The sequence below is a fragment of the Pleurodeles waltl genome, chromosome 5, assembly GCF_031143425.1.
Source record: "Pleurodeles waltl isolate 20211129_DDA chromosome 5, aPleWal1.hap1.20221129, whole genome shotgun sequence".
Classification (NCBI taxonomy): domain Eukaryota; kingdom Metazoa; phylum Chordata; class Amphibia; order Caudata; family Salamandridae; genus Pleurodeles; species Pleurodeles waltl.
Window position 1 is genome coordinate 537,411,518 of NC_090444.1, and position 15,125 is coordinate 537,426,642.

The 15,125-nt window shown below is 43.4% G+C and overlaps 1 protein-coding gene across 7 annotated transcripts in view; it reads right to left on the reverse strand.

The window, feature by feature from the left end:
- Window positions 1-204: 204 nt before the first annotated feature.
- PPP4R3B (protein phosphatase 4 regulatory subunit 3B) overlaps window positions 205-15,125 on the reverse strand; it is a 428,645-nt gene continuing 413,724 nt past the window's right edge. For all 7 annotated transcript variants that reach the window (XM_069234360.1, XM_069234358.1, XM_069234359.1 and 4 more), the window contains exon 16: window positions 205-1,409. In XM_069234360.1, coding sequence (XP_069090461.1) covers window positions 1,317-1,409 — 93 coding nt within the window. In that variant the 3' untranslated portion in view covers window positions 205-1,316. The remainder of the gene's footprint in view (window positions 1,410-15,125) is intronic.

The following is a 15,125-nucleotide window of genomic DNA, read 5'->3' on the forward strand; positions in this document are numbered from 1 at the left end:
CTGAAATAAAAAAAAGACTAAGAGAATGGACCCTTGTAATACAATGAATTGCATTTAGATATTTATAATTGTAGATTTAAAATTTTCAACACAGTTTTGGGAATTTCTTACGCCAGCATGCTCACATATTGTGCAAGTTAAAACTTCTACAGTAATATTCACAGGTCAATTGATGTTCTTTAAAAATAAAAGCTCTCAGAACTGTTTGCCTCAACTAAATATATTTATTTTTTGTTTGCAATTAATTTACAATCATGGAATGTGCTTCTTTTCATTTTCTTTTGTATTAAAAGTAGTTTGCACATTACACCCTTAAGAAGACATGGTTCACATGCAGGGCATGGATACAATCTGATGTCCTAATCCATCCTGGTCCAAAACAATGTTCAGGTGTAATTAAAACTGCGCTACATTCAGCACTATTTATGTTCTGTTGTTAGTGTTTTTAATAACCATGTAAATCATGTACTTCCAAGATCAAAAAACACTGAATCTTGTCTGGTGCCAAATATACCTTGCTCAACAGCCTCAATAGCAAAACGGAAACATTCTTCACACGTTCAGCACTAGTTGTGGTACAGCAGAGCAGCTATTGAGGCACTGATCGATGAACAGGTAGTTGGAAGCAAGTGACCCTTGATACTGATATGTTTTAAGTGAAGTACAGAAAAAGATGTTTACAATCTATCCAGCTTCCAGCTCTGTTTTATTAAAACACTGTAAAATGATTTTTATTTTTCATTATAAAACTCAACATGCACAATGATACAGTGTGCTCTCCTTCAAATCATTTCATTTTTCCTTGCACTTAAATAATGGTCCCAATGTTTTACATAAAACCTTTAGAGAAGAATATTCTTTCTCTCTTTAGTTTAAAAAAAGAGGCAACTTATAAAAATCCACAGGGACAGCACCGACGCAGGGTTAAGATCACTGGGAATGCAATCTGAAGTTTAACAGTTTGAACTGTGATGCATTTGGTGTAGCCCTGCGACATTAAAAATGCTATTACTGACATACTTCCTCCCGAAACCCTCCCTGAATCTAAGACTTGCTTTGCAGTGAAGCAGTCCTTCAGGTCTTCATTGCCAGCCCACGTTTTGACAGTCTGATTGGCAAACTCTTAAGAGGCTAGAAGGGATTGCACTGTCTTGTAGCTTGGTGTTCAGAAGACTAAAACCCTTCTTGCACACAGAGGTTTTTCTGCTACTCCTTGCAATTTCATACAAGGAAGCAAGCTATCCAATTCAGACTAAGCTCACTGAACAGTCACATCTGAAACAGAATCTACAAAAGATGTTTTCGTTTTTTTCTTTTTATGACCCAAGGCGTGGCCTTTTCCTCGGAGACGTGCCTTCATCTTCATCATCGTCATCGTCTGGATAATCCACAAGGCCAACTAAACTTCCCTGTTAAAAAAAAAATTAAACAGTGGTAAATATCTGTGAGAACTTGAATTACTGCTCTATCTTCATAAAAAATCTGAAATTATGCAACCTGTGCTCATTTGGATCTACCAGAACAAGTTACTTACCTTGTGTAACGTATTATCTGGTAGAGACTATCTAGCTGCAGATTCCTTACCTTTGAATTCCCTGGCGTCCACTTCGAATTCAGAATTTTGTTGCTGAGCAATACCCTGTGTGTGTCGTCGTTCGGATCTGCATGCATCCTTCAGCTCCGCGTGTCGTCGTCAGCGTCGTTGGAGCCATGTGTGACATCACAGTCGCCTATAAAGACACCACCTCAGTTCTTTTACTCACAAGCTTCTGTGCTAGAAGCGCAGAGTCATAGATGAACCAACAGTTTGTCTGTGCAAAACTAGGGCCCTGAAATGGCTAAACCCTAACCCTACTAGACATATCCGCAGAGCAGGGAGGCATAGGTGGGTGTAAGGAATCTGCAGCTAGATGGGAGTCTCTACCAGATAATGCGTTACCAAACGCAAGTTAACTTGTTCATCTGAGAGAGACTTCTAGCTGCAGATTCCCTACCTTTGACTAGATACCCAAGCCATAACCTCCTGGCGGTGGGCTGCTACTAAGAAGTCCTGTAGGACTGAACAGGCAAAATGTCTGTTTCTCCGTACCAGATTGTCCAGAAAGTAATGTTTTGCAAACGTGTAAAAGATTTCCACATTGCCACCTGACAAATCTCTAGGACTGGAACCCCCGACCTAGCGCAGTGGTAGCAGCTTTGTCCCTGGTAGAATGAGCCCTAAAACCCTCAGGAGGCTGCTTCCTGGCCAATGCATAGCAGATTTTAATGCAGAGAATGGCCCAGCTTGAAATAGTTTGCTTCTGCACTGCGCGACCCTTCTTCCCTCCCTCATACCCCACAAAGATTTGCTCATCCACTGGGAACTCTTTTGTGTGGTCAAGGTAGAACAACAATGCTCTTTTTGGGTCTAGTCGGTGGAGTCGCTCCTCTTCCTTAGTGGGATGCAGTGGAGCAAGAAGGTGGGCAGGGTGAAGTTCTGACCCAGATGAAATGGGGTCACCACCTTGGGGAGGAAAGAGGCATGAGTTCTGAGTTCCACTTTGTCTGAATAGATAGTGCGATACAGTGGCTTTGATGACATCTCATTTACCCTCCTGGCAGATGTTATTGCCACTAAGAAGGCTGTCTTGATGGTGAGCAGCCGGAGGGGACAGTTGTGTAAAGGCTCAAAGTGAGCACACATCAGAAATGTGAGGACCAGATCTAAGTCCCACTGGGGCATAACAAAGGGGGTAGAGGGAAACATGTACAAGCCCTTTGAGGAATCTTTGTACAATGGGGGATTTGAAAAGTGAAGGCTGATCAGGCAGCCGAAGGAATGCCGATAAGGCAGAAAGATAGCCCTTGAGAGTACCCAAGGCAGAACCCTGCTGGAAAAGTATAAAGAGGATATCAGAAAGAGAGGCAGAAAGAGGATCAATAGACATTTCTGTACAATATACAAAGCATTTCCAACAGTAGGCATATACCGTTTTAGTGGAGGGACGCCTGGCTGTCAAAATAACTTTACAGACTTCGGGAGGAAGGTCAAAAGCCATCAACTGCTGCAGCTCAATCTCCACACATGAAGGTGCAGAGTTCACCGGTTCGGGTGGAGAACCCTCCACTGCCGCTGCGAAAGAAGATCCTCCGTAAGGGACAGCCTGATCGGAGGATTGATGCTCATTTTAAGAAGCTCAGGATACCAGACTCTCAAAGCCCAATCCGGAGTCACTAGGTTGACTTGGGCCCGGTCGTTCTTGATCTTCTTGAGAACTCTAGGCAGAAGTGGTATGGGTGTAAAACTGTACTGGGGGCCTAAACTCCACTTGCGACGAGATACCATTCGTGATCCGCTAGGCATCGACAGCTGATTGGTCCATCCTGGCATTCAGAGAACCTGCCAAGTGTTGAACCACCAGGGTTATGCCCTGCTGGGCCAGCTATGTCCAGAGACGCAGAGCCTCTTGACAAAGGGTCCACGACCCCACACCGCCCTGTTTGTTGCAGTACCACGTTGCAGTGGTGTTGTCCGTGAACAGCTGTACTGTCTTCCTTTTTAAAACAGCAAGAAATGCTTTCAATGCCAGTCGGATCGCCCGGAGCTCCAGCAAGTTGATATGGAGTCCGGATTCCACTGGAGACCAAAGGCCTCTGATCTTTGCCTCTCCCAGATGGCCGCCCCTTCCCAGAAGTGATGCATCTCTCACTACTGTGAGATCTGGCTGGGGAAGGTAAAGGAGTCTGCCTCTGACCCGATCGCAGTTCACTAACCACCACTGCAGGTCTTTTGCAGCTCCCTCCGAGATCTGAACCGTGTTGGTAAGATTTCCCCAATGCTGCGTCCACTGGATCTTCAGGTACCACTGCAGAGCCCTCATATGCCATCTAGCGTGTTTGACTAACAGGATGCAGGAAGCCGTAAGTCCCAACAGCCTCATAGTCTGTCTCACCGAAATCTAGGATAGAGGCCGAAACACTGGTATCATAACTTGAATATCCTGGACTCGCTGCTTGGGAGGATAGACCAGAAACTACACTGTGTCCACAACAGCTCAGATGAAAGGAAGCTTTTGAGAGGGAGTCAGGTATGACTTTGGCATATTGATAGTGAACCCCAGCAAGTGCAAGAGGTTTGCCGTCATCTGAAGGTGTCTGACGAGAGCCTGGGGCATAGAAGCCTTCAAAAGCCAGTCGTTGAGGTAGGGGGAAGCCTGAAATCCCTAACCTGCGCAGATGAGCTGCTACCACCGCCACCACCTTGGTGAACACCCGAGGGGCACTGGTAAGACCGAAGGGGAGCACAATCAACTGAAAGTGCTCATGGCCCACCTTGACCCGTGAGTAGCACCTGTTGGCAGGCAGGATGGGGATGTGAAAATACACATCCCGCAAGTCCAACTCTACCATCCAGTCTCCTTGGTCTAGGGCAGACAAGACCTGAGAGCAAGAGTGAGCATCTTGAATTTCTCCTTTTTGAGGAAGAGTGACGTTCCTTAAATCCAAGATGGGGCGAAGACCTTGTTCTTTTTTGGAATCAGAAAGTAGAGGGAATAACAACCTCTGTCTACGTCTGACATCAGGACCCTTTCTATGGCTCCCTTGGCCTAGAGAGCTGTAACTTCCACGTGGAGAAAGATTCAACGATCCACCACCAGCCGTTCTTTCAATGAAGGGCTAGAGGGAGGGGAAGATTGGAAGGGGAGGGAATTGCCCTTCTGCATGACCTGCAAGATCCATTTGTCTGATGTTATGGACTGCCAGTGAGGGAGATAAAATTGAATCCTCCCTCAACTGGAGAAACATGGTCTTGCAGAACCATACGAGGAAGGTTTGGGCGCTGGAGGGGGGTCTGGGTGGTGGCCAACCTCTGGCTGGACCCTCTGGGTCTGAAGGTACCACGACCTCGACCTCGCACTGGATGCTGTGAGGATGGAAAACAGTGGCTGAACTGTGGGTGGCGCAGTACCCAGCCCCTTCGAAAGCCTCAAAAGGGGCGAAAGGCAGACTGCTGGTCAGCAGGAGCCGAGAGGCCCAAGGATCTGACTGTAGCTCGAGAGACCTTGAACCGCTCAAGCGCCGAGTCTGCCTTTTCTCCAAAAAGGCGTGAGCCATCAAAGGGCATGTCCATCAGGTTTGCCTGGACATACTCCGAAAAGCCAGACGTGGCAACAAAGGGCCACTGTCAAAGAAATTGCCCTGCCAAACTAATTGATTGTGTCCAAACCACACTGAATCGTAAAGTTGGCTGCATCTATCCTATCCTTGACAGCTTGAGTGAGTGTCCTGTATGCCCTCTGGGACCTGGGGTAGCACCTGTGCCACCGTATCCCATAAAGTATGGGAAAAACAGCCCAACAGGCATGAGGTGTTGACGAACCTCAATGCCAGGCTGGAGGAAAAAAACATCTTCCCAAGTTGGTCCAGCCTTTTGGATTCCCTATCCAAGGGAGCGGAAGGGAACGCACCATGAGAAGTGGAAGCTTGGACCACCAAGCTCAGTGGGGTGTTGGGTGAGGAAACTAGGACCACTAGGGCCAGTCTAGGGCCTAGAGCTGGTCGATGGCAGCGGCCCATTGTCCTATTTACAGGAGGCCCTGTGCTGGGTTCGGACCACGTCCTCAGCAGGACAACAGTAAGGGATTCGTTAAAGAGTAACATTGGCTCAGATTGTAGCAACCCCCGGCTGAAGCACCTCGGTCAGGATGTTAGTCCTGACCGGCACCGTAGGCAACTCTAGGTCCAAGACCTCAGCTGCTCTATGCACCACCATGGCATATGAAGCTCCCTCCTCCGTAGCCACAGAAGGAGGTAAGAGCATGCCAGTATCTGAAAAAGTATCCAGTCCACTAAGCTTCCACTAGATCTTCACACCAGTCCTGCTCCAAACCGTAATCTAAAGGGTCCTCAGACCCCTCCCATTCCTCACCTGTTCAAAATAAGCCTTAGGCACTAATCTGGGGCCTGTCGGCGCCATTGAAGTTGGAATCTGCATTATACGACCTTGTACCGTCTCATCAGGAATGAGGATGGGGCTTGCACCACCGGTGGGCACTGAGGGGAGCGTTGACTTCTAGACCGACGCCAGAAGAGGCTGACTGTGTGCAACTGGCGTCAGTCCGGATCCGATATCGGATCCCAGGGTCCTCAACGGCATTGATGCCGCCGGTGTCCAACCCGATGGGGCCCCTGCTGACCCCGTGGGGTCCGAAAAACAACCTGTGGGGGCAGCCCGCTCAAATACGAGGCGCATGGTTTCTTAAAATTCTTCAAATTCAGCAGGTCACTCCAGCTTCCGGATAGGGGGGATGGAGACGTGAAGTCGGCCCTGGCATTGGCTCCGCAGAACATCAATGTTCCCCTGATGCCTCGTCGCTCGACAGGCGTGGCAAAGTCCTCTTGGACGACTTCTTTTTATGCCTCTTCCCCCAAGTGCCTGGAGGACCTCGAATGAGAAGAGGACAACTTGGGACTCCTGGAGCGGTCACGCGACCACCTTCTTGAGCGGGACAGTGACCTCCTAGGAGTTGCACCTACAGACATTGAATACTGGGCCGCCATGAGCTTCAGAGACCGCTCCCTCAAAGCTTTCGGGGCCATGGCCCGGCAGTCAGAGAACGACTTCATATGGTGGGGGTCCGTCACCGACATGGGGAGCGATGACAGGCGCAAAACAGCTTGAACCCACTCTTCCTCAGTGACATCTCACACAGACGAAAAATATTCGCCTAAAGGGTAAAAAAAAAAAAGGACCTGCCAAAAAAGCCAGAGGGTAGCTCAGGACCGGACCTGCGCTTAACAGGCATGGAAGGAAAAGAACTGACGTACGCGCACCGGGGAGGTGCCTTTATAGGTGACCATGATGTCAGACAGCAACGCTGCTGATGCCACGTGGATTCAAACTACACAACCCAACAGCTCGCGCAGGGTATTGCTCAACAAAATAATTCCAGATTTGAAGCTAACACCAGGGAATTCAAAGGTAAGGAATCTGCAACTAGAAGTCTCTATCAGACTGCTTTTCAATCTACTCCTGTCATAGTATGAACTTTGTGCTGTCCAGCATCACAAAACCGAATATATACCATTTCAGTTGAGGCCAGGATTCAAACAGATCCCAACAAATAAAGATGTCAAAGGATCTACTTAGGTGTAAAATCAATAAAGCCTGCTATCACAAAGTATGCGGTTTTCAACCTGTATAATTACTTGGGCACACCAGTGTTAACACTGCATTCAGCGTTGGAGGGAGTACTTTTCTGATTTCTTAGAAGACAAAGATGACAGAACCAGTTTCACAGACATCATACATACTGTAGTGATACCTGGAGGAGCATTTATTGAATGCAGAGTAAATCTATACGAGAAGAACATGATGAACCATCTGTTTAAAAAATGGTAGTCAAGCTTCAGATGTGCTCTCCATGGCCCTATGCTATAACAACACAAAACCATACGATATTGTTATTTGCATCTCACAAAGCAGACACTGACGCCAAGCATTTTATGTCAATGGCACACAACTTTTACTATAAAGGAGGATGGTTTAGTTTGTTCTTGTGTGAGATATTTAATAGCTGTCCTTGACATTCTAGCTGCCAAGCATAAAAACAATTATTATTATAATCTATAAGTGAAGTATTCACTGCATTAACTGAACACCTCTTCCTCTACACTATAGCCTACTTTTACTGTCTGTCATCCTTAGATTCCCAAAAGGGGGAGCCCTATAGATGCCATAATCGTCCCACCCCACTAAATGGCAATTCCTACTGGGCCCCTTTGGAGTATTCTCAGCTTTTGCTGTTCTCCAAAGCATCATACCAACAATGAACAGAGATTATGAGATCTGGGCATGGCATAGGAGTTTACATGAACCAGCCCACGTCTATCACAGTGGTTAGGATGTGATCAAATTCCCAAGACTGCTATAACCTAGATAAAGAACCAAGGCTTGAACAGTGGTTTTAAAATCAGATTTGGGTACACAAGCTTTCACTATACAAGAGTGACAGCTGATAACACCCTTGTTGTGTGTTTTTGGCAACTTGTGTTCTGAATTAAGTTTTCGAGTCAATGACGAAGCAGAGAAAATGAGGTGAGTCGTGAATTAATTCAACCAGCCAAAATATAAGAATACCAGTTCTGCATTTGAGCTTCTTTGCAGATGTCTACGGTGAGGAGGATTTGCATCTTGGTCAGATTTAGTTTCATGTATGCAAATGGACGACAGAGAGGGGGTCTTTGAGGTCAATTTCCTTGATTACTAGTGGAGTTGTGTGCCCTACCTAAATTGTGTACCTTGAAAGCTTAATTGGTGAGTTGGAGTAAGAATGAACCAAGTTTGAAACTACAGATTGGAGACTGGATTCCTATGGGACTCTGCAACTCAAAGGTAGCCGCTGAGATATGGCAGTACAGAGCTGGAAATCTGTGCAACCAATCGGAGGGGATGTCAATTCAGTTCCTTCGCTAACTGTGTCAAAGGTAACTGAAGAGTCTATAGTGTCAAAGAGGCTCCTTTTTTGTAATAAGGAATGATTCACCCACAGCAAGGATAGTGACAGGTTCAGTGCTGCACTGTTCCAGGAAGTGTAACTGATAAGTGTGGATTTCCATCTATTCTAGTATTTAGATGCCTGCTGTTTTTTCACTGAGATTCAATCCAGTTTTGAAGGCAGGAAAGATGTCTAGGGACACAGTGATTATCTTGAGTATTGGTGTAAATGTTTTTCTGGTGATGGGCAAGGAAGGGATGGCACTTTCAAAAGAGGCTGACTTGAGATTCAATGAAAAGGGGCTGTGAAGTTTCAAGTATCTAGTGGGTGAAAAGCTTGTATGTTGCAAGACAGGATAGGTGGCCTACTTATACTTTCTTCTGGATGAAGAATTTGTTGGTTAAGTTACAGTTTTCTGACCAGTGTGGAATCTGCAATAGTCAAGCAGTTCTGGCTGATGTGCACTTTTGGTGTTGAGTTTTCAGTATTTTTTTGTAGGTGCAGACATTGCAATTTGTGCGATTTATTCTATTGTTTGTTGACAGCATTTCCGGTCAGTGAGCAATTGGACAAAAGCTAAAGGGTTCTGTCATAATGGTATGCAGCTTCGTTGTGACAGTCTTGACATGGGTTGTATGATGCTGCTGAAAGAGTTCAGCATTGCTTATAAAAGTGACTGAGTTGCATGATGGATAGAGTCTTTGAACCAGCTTCACAGCAGTTTGATTAGCAGTCAAGAGAAGGTGTCAGATGGTTGGTGGGTTGCAGGGCAATGGATAGACTGAATATTTCAACTTTACTGTCTTCTGGAAAGTCAGACTGAGTTTTATTGCTATTCGGTTGGCAGTCATTTGAGAGGGGGATGGTAAAGAGGTTTATCCAGTTGGGTTGGTGGGAGACAACCAAAGTTTGTGACAGGGGTGATAATGTAAAAAGATTTTTTTTTAAAGACGTCGCTAGCTTACTTGATGTGCTAAATGAAGAATTTTCTAAGTAATGAAAGAAAGCAGCACTTTCTTCTTGCGGGGTCTCCTGGGAAGTGACGGCAATTAGGTCAATTATACTGTGTAAGTGATGACTGAATCAGTCATGATATACACACAGCTGGTCAAAGGGGTAAACAGTCAAATATAATCAGCACAAAAGAGAAAAACTGAAGCTAATTGGAAATATCTTTGCACAATCTAATGAAGTGTGGCCAGGAGAACCTGTGCAAGTTATAACACTGCAAGAAGGAGGGTTTTCTCCTGCACAAGAAAAGGCAAATCAATTTCAAGGAAGATTAAAAATGTTGTCTTGTTCAAAACATAGGAAGCAAGCTCAGGACTGAACTATTCTAAATTCACATTCTGTGCATTATTCCACAATTTAGTGAGGATGTGGGGATTTAAAAAGAAAAGTGTGGAACTTAAAAAAAATTAATAAAAAAAAAAAAAAAATTAAAAAGCCTAAAACACAGATGGAGTTAATAGTTCTCATTGCAAAGATGAAATTTAACCCCACGGTGACCAATTACCGGACTTCCATTTTAGATTTGTTTACCTGATTGAGTACTAAGTCCCCTCTATTACTGGGAAGGCAGTAGGTTCACACAATCCAGATGAGGTACAAGTTAGAAAACTATTGCTATATGTAAGTAACTATTTTCTTTTACAGCATGAATCTCATCTAGATTCACATACAAGTCTAGAATATATAGCAATATTTTCCCCTTCGGAAATGGGTCGGAAGGTTACGTAATGCCTTAATACTGTCCAGTCCCCTTGAGCTTCCCACTGAGACAGTATATTTACAAAGTAGTTTATGAATGAGTGCGTAGATGACCATGTTGTAGCTGTACATGTGCCATTACTGGACATAACACCCCTAACAGCTGATGTAGTTTCTGTTTTTGCTATTGAATATGCCGTTTGTGAAACCCAGAACAAAACATCTTTCGAACCAAAAACCAACATACCTGGGACAGCTTGAAAAAATACAATATGTGGCATATGTGCTGCAAATCATTGTTTTGACTATTCAGTTTACTGCATGTAATAACATAACTATCCTTTTGACACGTGTGAAGAAATCTTTCAGGTGATTTTTCTTTTAGCGGATACTAACTGTATGGTTTAAGTTGCATGGAAAGTTGACATCTTTAGGAGAAATCTACTTTGAGTTCTCATAAGTAACTAGCTTTCTGTAAAATAAAGTTAATTTATTATAAAAGCTTGCAATTCACCCACTCAAATTTGTTACTGCTTTTTAACCTTGAACACTGCACTGAAGGTGTTTAGACTGGAATTTAGCGAAACCTCCAAAAGTTCTGTCCTTATTCAAGGCAGCACTTGGTAAGGACTACATTTTAGAGGTGGAACTAGATGGCATTGATATAATGGTTCTGCTCCTTGCATAAATCGTTTTACCTTTTGTACTGTGAATAACTGCCTTTCTTTGGTCCCTCAGGTAAATGTTGCTACAGCTGCAAAGTGAACCCATAATGAAAGATATCCTAATCAAGAATATTATTAATTCTGAAGTTATTGAATTATCAATGTCCCAATCACTGGCCTCTGAAAATGTTATTAGAGAATATGAATACAACATCAATTCTATGTAGCCTGGTAATCACTGCTACTTAAACACGTTTAGCCTTCCCTTATGACATTGAGACATTTGTCTAACTAAAGTAAGTTTTTAAACTAACACTTCAGGAGCCCTGCAGATATTAGAGGACTAAGGGATGGAATGATATTCTTCCTTCTTGGTGTCACATATTTTTTTGGACTGAAAGTTTGACTACTCTTGTGTTGGATCAGTGTACCAGACTGAAGTACTGTGGTTTTCTTTTTTGACCTCCTGACCTTGTTCAGTACAGGGGGAATGTGTGGTACCAGAGAAAAGTGTATGCAAATATCCTGCACCAATTCAGTGTATCCCCCCCAAGACCGTGGCTTTAACTGCCTGGATGCAAAGACTTGGCATTTTGGGTTCAATTTAGTGGCAAATAGATCTTTGAATGACGTGCCACACAAAGTGAAAAAATTTGATACCCTGCTTTATCAAAGGAGTTTTCCCATTTTGTGCCTGTAACAAAATATGTTAATACATATGAGCCATAACCTTGTTTTGGCTTCCAACCATTCAAAATTTCCTCCTGTCAGTTTAACATTAAGTATTGCTATTTTCTTTCTTTTCCTTGTAGATGAGTTACTATGACCATACTGTTTGCAACTATCCACACTCCACTCCCCTACACAGTCTTTGACAGCAGGTATGAATGGGCCCCTTCTTGCTTTTCAAGGAACATTATGGCAGTTGTGTTCTGTCATAATGTGCACCATCCTGCTTTGAAAAGCCTCCAATTCTAGAAAGTTGATGTGTCTTTGGTAGCATAATTGGAATTTTTGTACTAGCCACCTTAAAATGATGCCCTTCAGCACTGGTGCCCCTCTATATGAATTTGCAAATCAAACGAAGAACTTGCACATCACAGCCCTACATTCGTCCAGTGTATGGAGAGTTCTTTCAGATTGTGTTTCCTGCTGCTACAAGAAAGCCAGAAGCTGGTTGTTTAGGTTCAAGTGTTACTGTGACACAACTTTTGGTTTGAAATGTGAGTTGGTCCACAGGACTACCTTGTCCTTGTGTATTTGTAGGTAGAGCTTCTAGGTGGTTAGCGCTTCCAGCTCACTCCCCCTGTGCAGTGATGTGATTAGGAAGGTGGACTTTAAGGTCAGGAACCAAAGTTCTGCTATGTTTAGTGGTTCAAATGCTACCTTCATTAGTTGTGTTGATACCATATTGAAGTCCCACATTGGAGTCAGTGTCGATCTGGGTGGAGCTATTATTTTTGGGCCTTATAGAAACCTTTTAATAACTGGTATCATCAACATGCTCAAATTCTTTATTCAATCTCGTAAAAACGGGCCATAAAAGATACATCAAGACAAAAAGTGAATAAAAAAATTAAAACATGAATATACAAATAAATATATGAAAGTATATAAAAACATTGAGAAACGGCTGGCACCATAAACAAAAAAAACTATCAAACAATAGAAGAACTATAAAACCATTTCATTAAAGTATCATTGACTGATGTAATTGCAGTGCATATTTTAAAAAAGAACCAACTGCCTGACATGTAATAGGACTGGTGTCACAAAGAAGCTTCAAAGTGTCCTCTTCTGTAGGCTACTATTGCTGCAAGGTGTATTCTTAGTGAAGCGTGCGTCAAACTGTTATCTAGCTGGTATGTAAGGTATCTGATCACTGCTGTGCCCCCTTTGTTCGGTTGTCAAACAGTCCCTTTGTTTCTTCACTACAGGACATACCTTTTCCACTTCACTGTGTAGCAATACTTTGCACTTCGCCTTTTAGCTTCCTTTAAGATGTCATGGATCGTTTGGGAAGGTTCAAATGCCCAAATTTAATATTCGCAGGAGCCAGACTGCTAGGTTCAGGTTGTTTGTTTCCGGGTTGTGGGTCTTGCCTCCCTGCATGGAGAGAAGGTGGCTTTTGCTGGTAGCTTTTTTATGTTTCTTTGTGCCATCTCCACAAGGTCCGAGAACAAAATGGTTACTAAGGAGTAGTTGTGCAGCTTAAAGAATGGTCTGGATTCACATGCTGTGCATTATTCCACCATCTAGTGATTGGGTCCAGAATTTCTTATATATAGTAGTCCTTTTTGTGTCTCTTTTTTTAAAACCCTCCCGGGAAGTCTCACTCTTAGATGCCGTTTTCAGATTCTTTTTTTTGTGGGAGCATCCTGTTAGTGTTCTGTATGACTGTCCTCTGTTTACCTATGTCACCTCATTTACTGGGAAGGAGGGCAGGTCACCTGTGAATCCAGAAAATTCTTCAATCTGCAAAACAACTCCTACCTCTAAGAAACCATTTAGTTTTCCAGTGTGAATCTTTTCTGGATTCACCAGCTGTGCACTGATTTTGTACCATTTTCTGTCCATTGTGGTGAGTTGAAGAGGAAGTTGAATCTATAAACAGATGTCGAAGAACCTTTTGTTGCAACTGTTCTGTTTACCTGAATATCAATGCAACACTGTTTTGCGAACATGTGTATTGATGACCATGTGGCCGTTGTGCAAACTTCACTCAACAAAACGTTCACCTTTCTTCCTTGTAGTGTGTGCTCTTGGCTTTCCTTCTAGTTGAATGCTGGCTTTCTTGTGACATATTCCAAATGCCCTTTATCCATCTTGCGATGGCACTCTTCGTAACTGGTTCTCCTGTCTTTTTTGTTTGTAAATAATATGAAGAGTTGTTTTCCTCTCCTGATGGTCTTTGTTTTTTCCATGTAATACATTATTGCACTGTGGGCATCTGGAGTATGTAAAGCTTTCTCTGCTCGAGTCTTTAGGTTTTGGAAAGAACTTTGAATCTGAGTTGGTTAATTTATCTGATACTATTATATGACCTTAGGGAGGAATTGTGGATTCATTCTTAAGACTACTCTGATCTTGTGTATTTGTATGTATGGTTCCTGTATGGTGATTGCCTGTCATTAGCTAACCCTCTGCGTAGTGAAGTAAAGGCTGTCAGAAATTTTGCTTTTAGTGTATGAATTTTAAAGTTGCTTTGTAGTTTGTTTCGAATGGATCCTTCATTAACTGTGTGAGAAACACATTGAGATTCCAAGTGAGTGCACTCCTAGGCGGTGCTATTCTTTTAGCCCCTTATAGAAACCTGTTAATTATTGGTGTAGTGAACAAGCTTCTACCTATGTAGCCCCTTTGGTTTGCTATCGCTGCCAGATGTCCTTTCAGAGAAGCATAAGTTAGGCCTTCTTCTATCAGGTGTGTTAAATATCTGATTACTGCAGTTTCACGTGTCCGGTTTTGAAGCAGATTGTTTCTTTGGTACCAATATGTGAATATTTCCCATCTTGCAGTGTAACATTTTCTAGTGGTTTGCTTTCCTTGCTTCTCTGAGGAATGTGTGTTTTCCAGTCGTCCGAGTGACCAAATTCTAGGTCTTCAGTAACCATGCTGCTAGACCAGCGTTTGGTTCTGGGTGAAGAATTCTTGTTTCCATGGATTTTAGGTCCTGTACCATTGGAGCCCTTTCCACCTCCTGCACCATCTCCATTAAGTCCGAGTACCTAGTCTGCCTTGCCCACTGTGGAGCTATGAGCGTCATTTGTGACTGCTTGTATTTGTTACTCACTCTTTAGAGCACTATCAGAGAAAAAGCGTAAGCAAATTTCCCTGACCAATTTTTTGACAGCGGATAACTTACATAATGAGGGTATGGATGTGAAGAATTGGCGTTTTGTGAACAAGTCTATTTTTGGAGTATGCCACTTTTGGAAAATTCTCTAACACTGCTTGGTTCAGTTCCCACTCGTGTGAGATGGGTGCTTGTCTGCTCAGTTTGTCTGTTCACACGTTGTCTACTCCTGGTAGATGAATCAATCACCAATATTATCTGTCTTTGAATGGCCCATCTCCATATGTGCTGTGCCAATTTTAATAGAGTAAATTACTTTGTTCCCTCATTTGTTAAGGTTAAACATTGTTGTGGTATATGTATTGATTTGTCTCACAATTGCTGTTGAAAGGCTTTTAAGGCTAGAACAGTTTTAACTCCAGCAGGCTTATACGTTGGACTGATTCTTTTGGGGTCCATATTTCTCTGATATTGAAT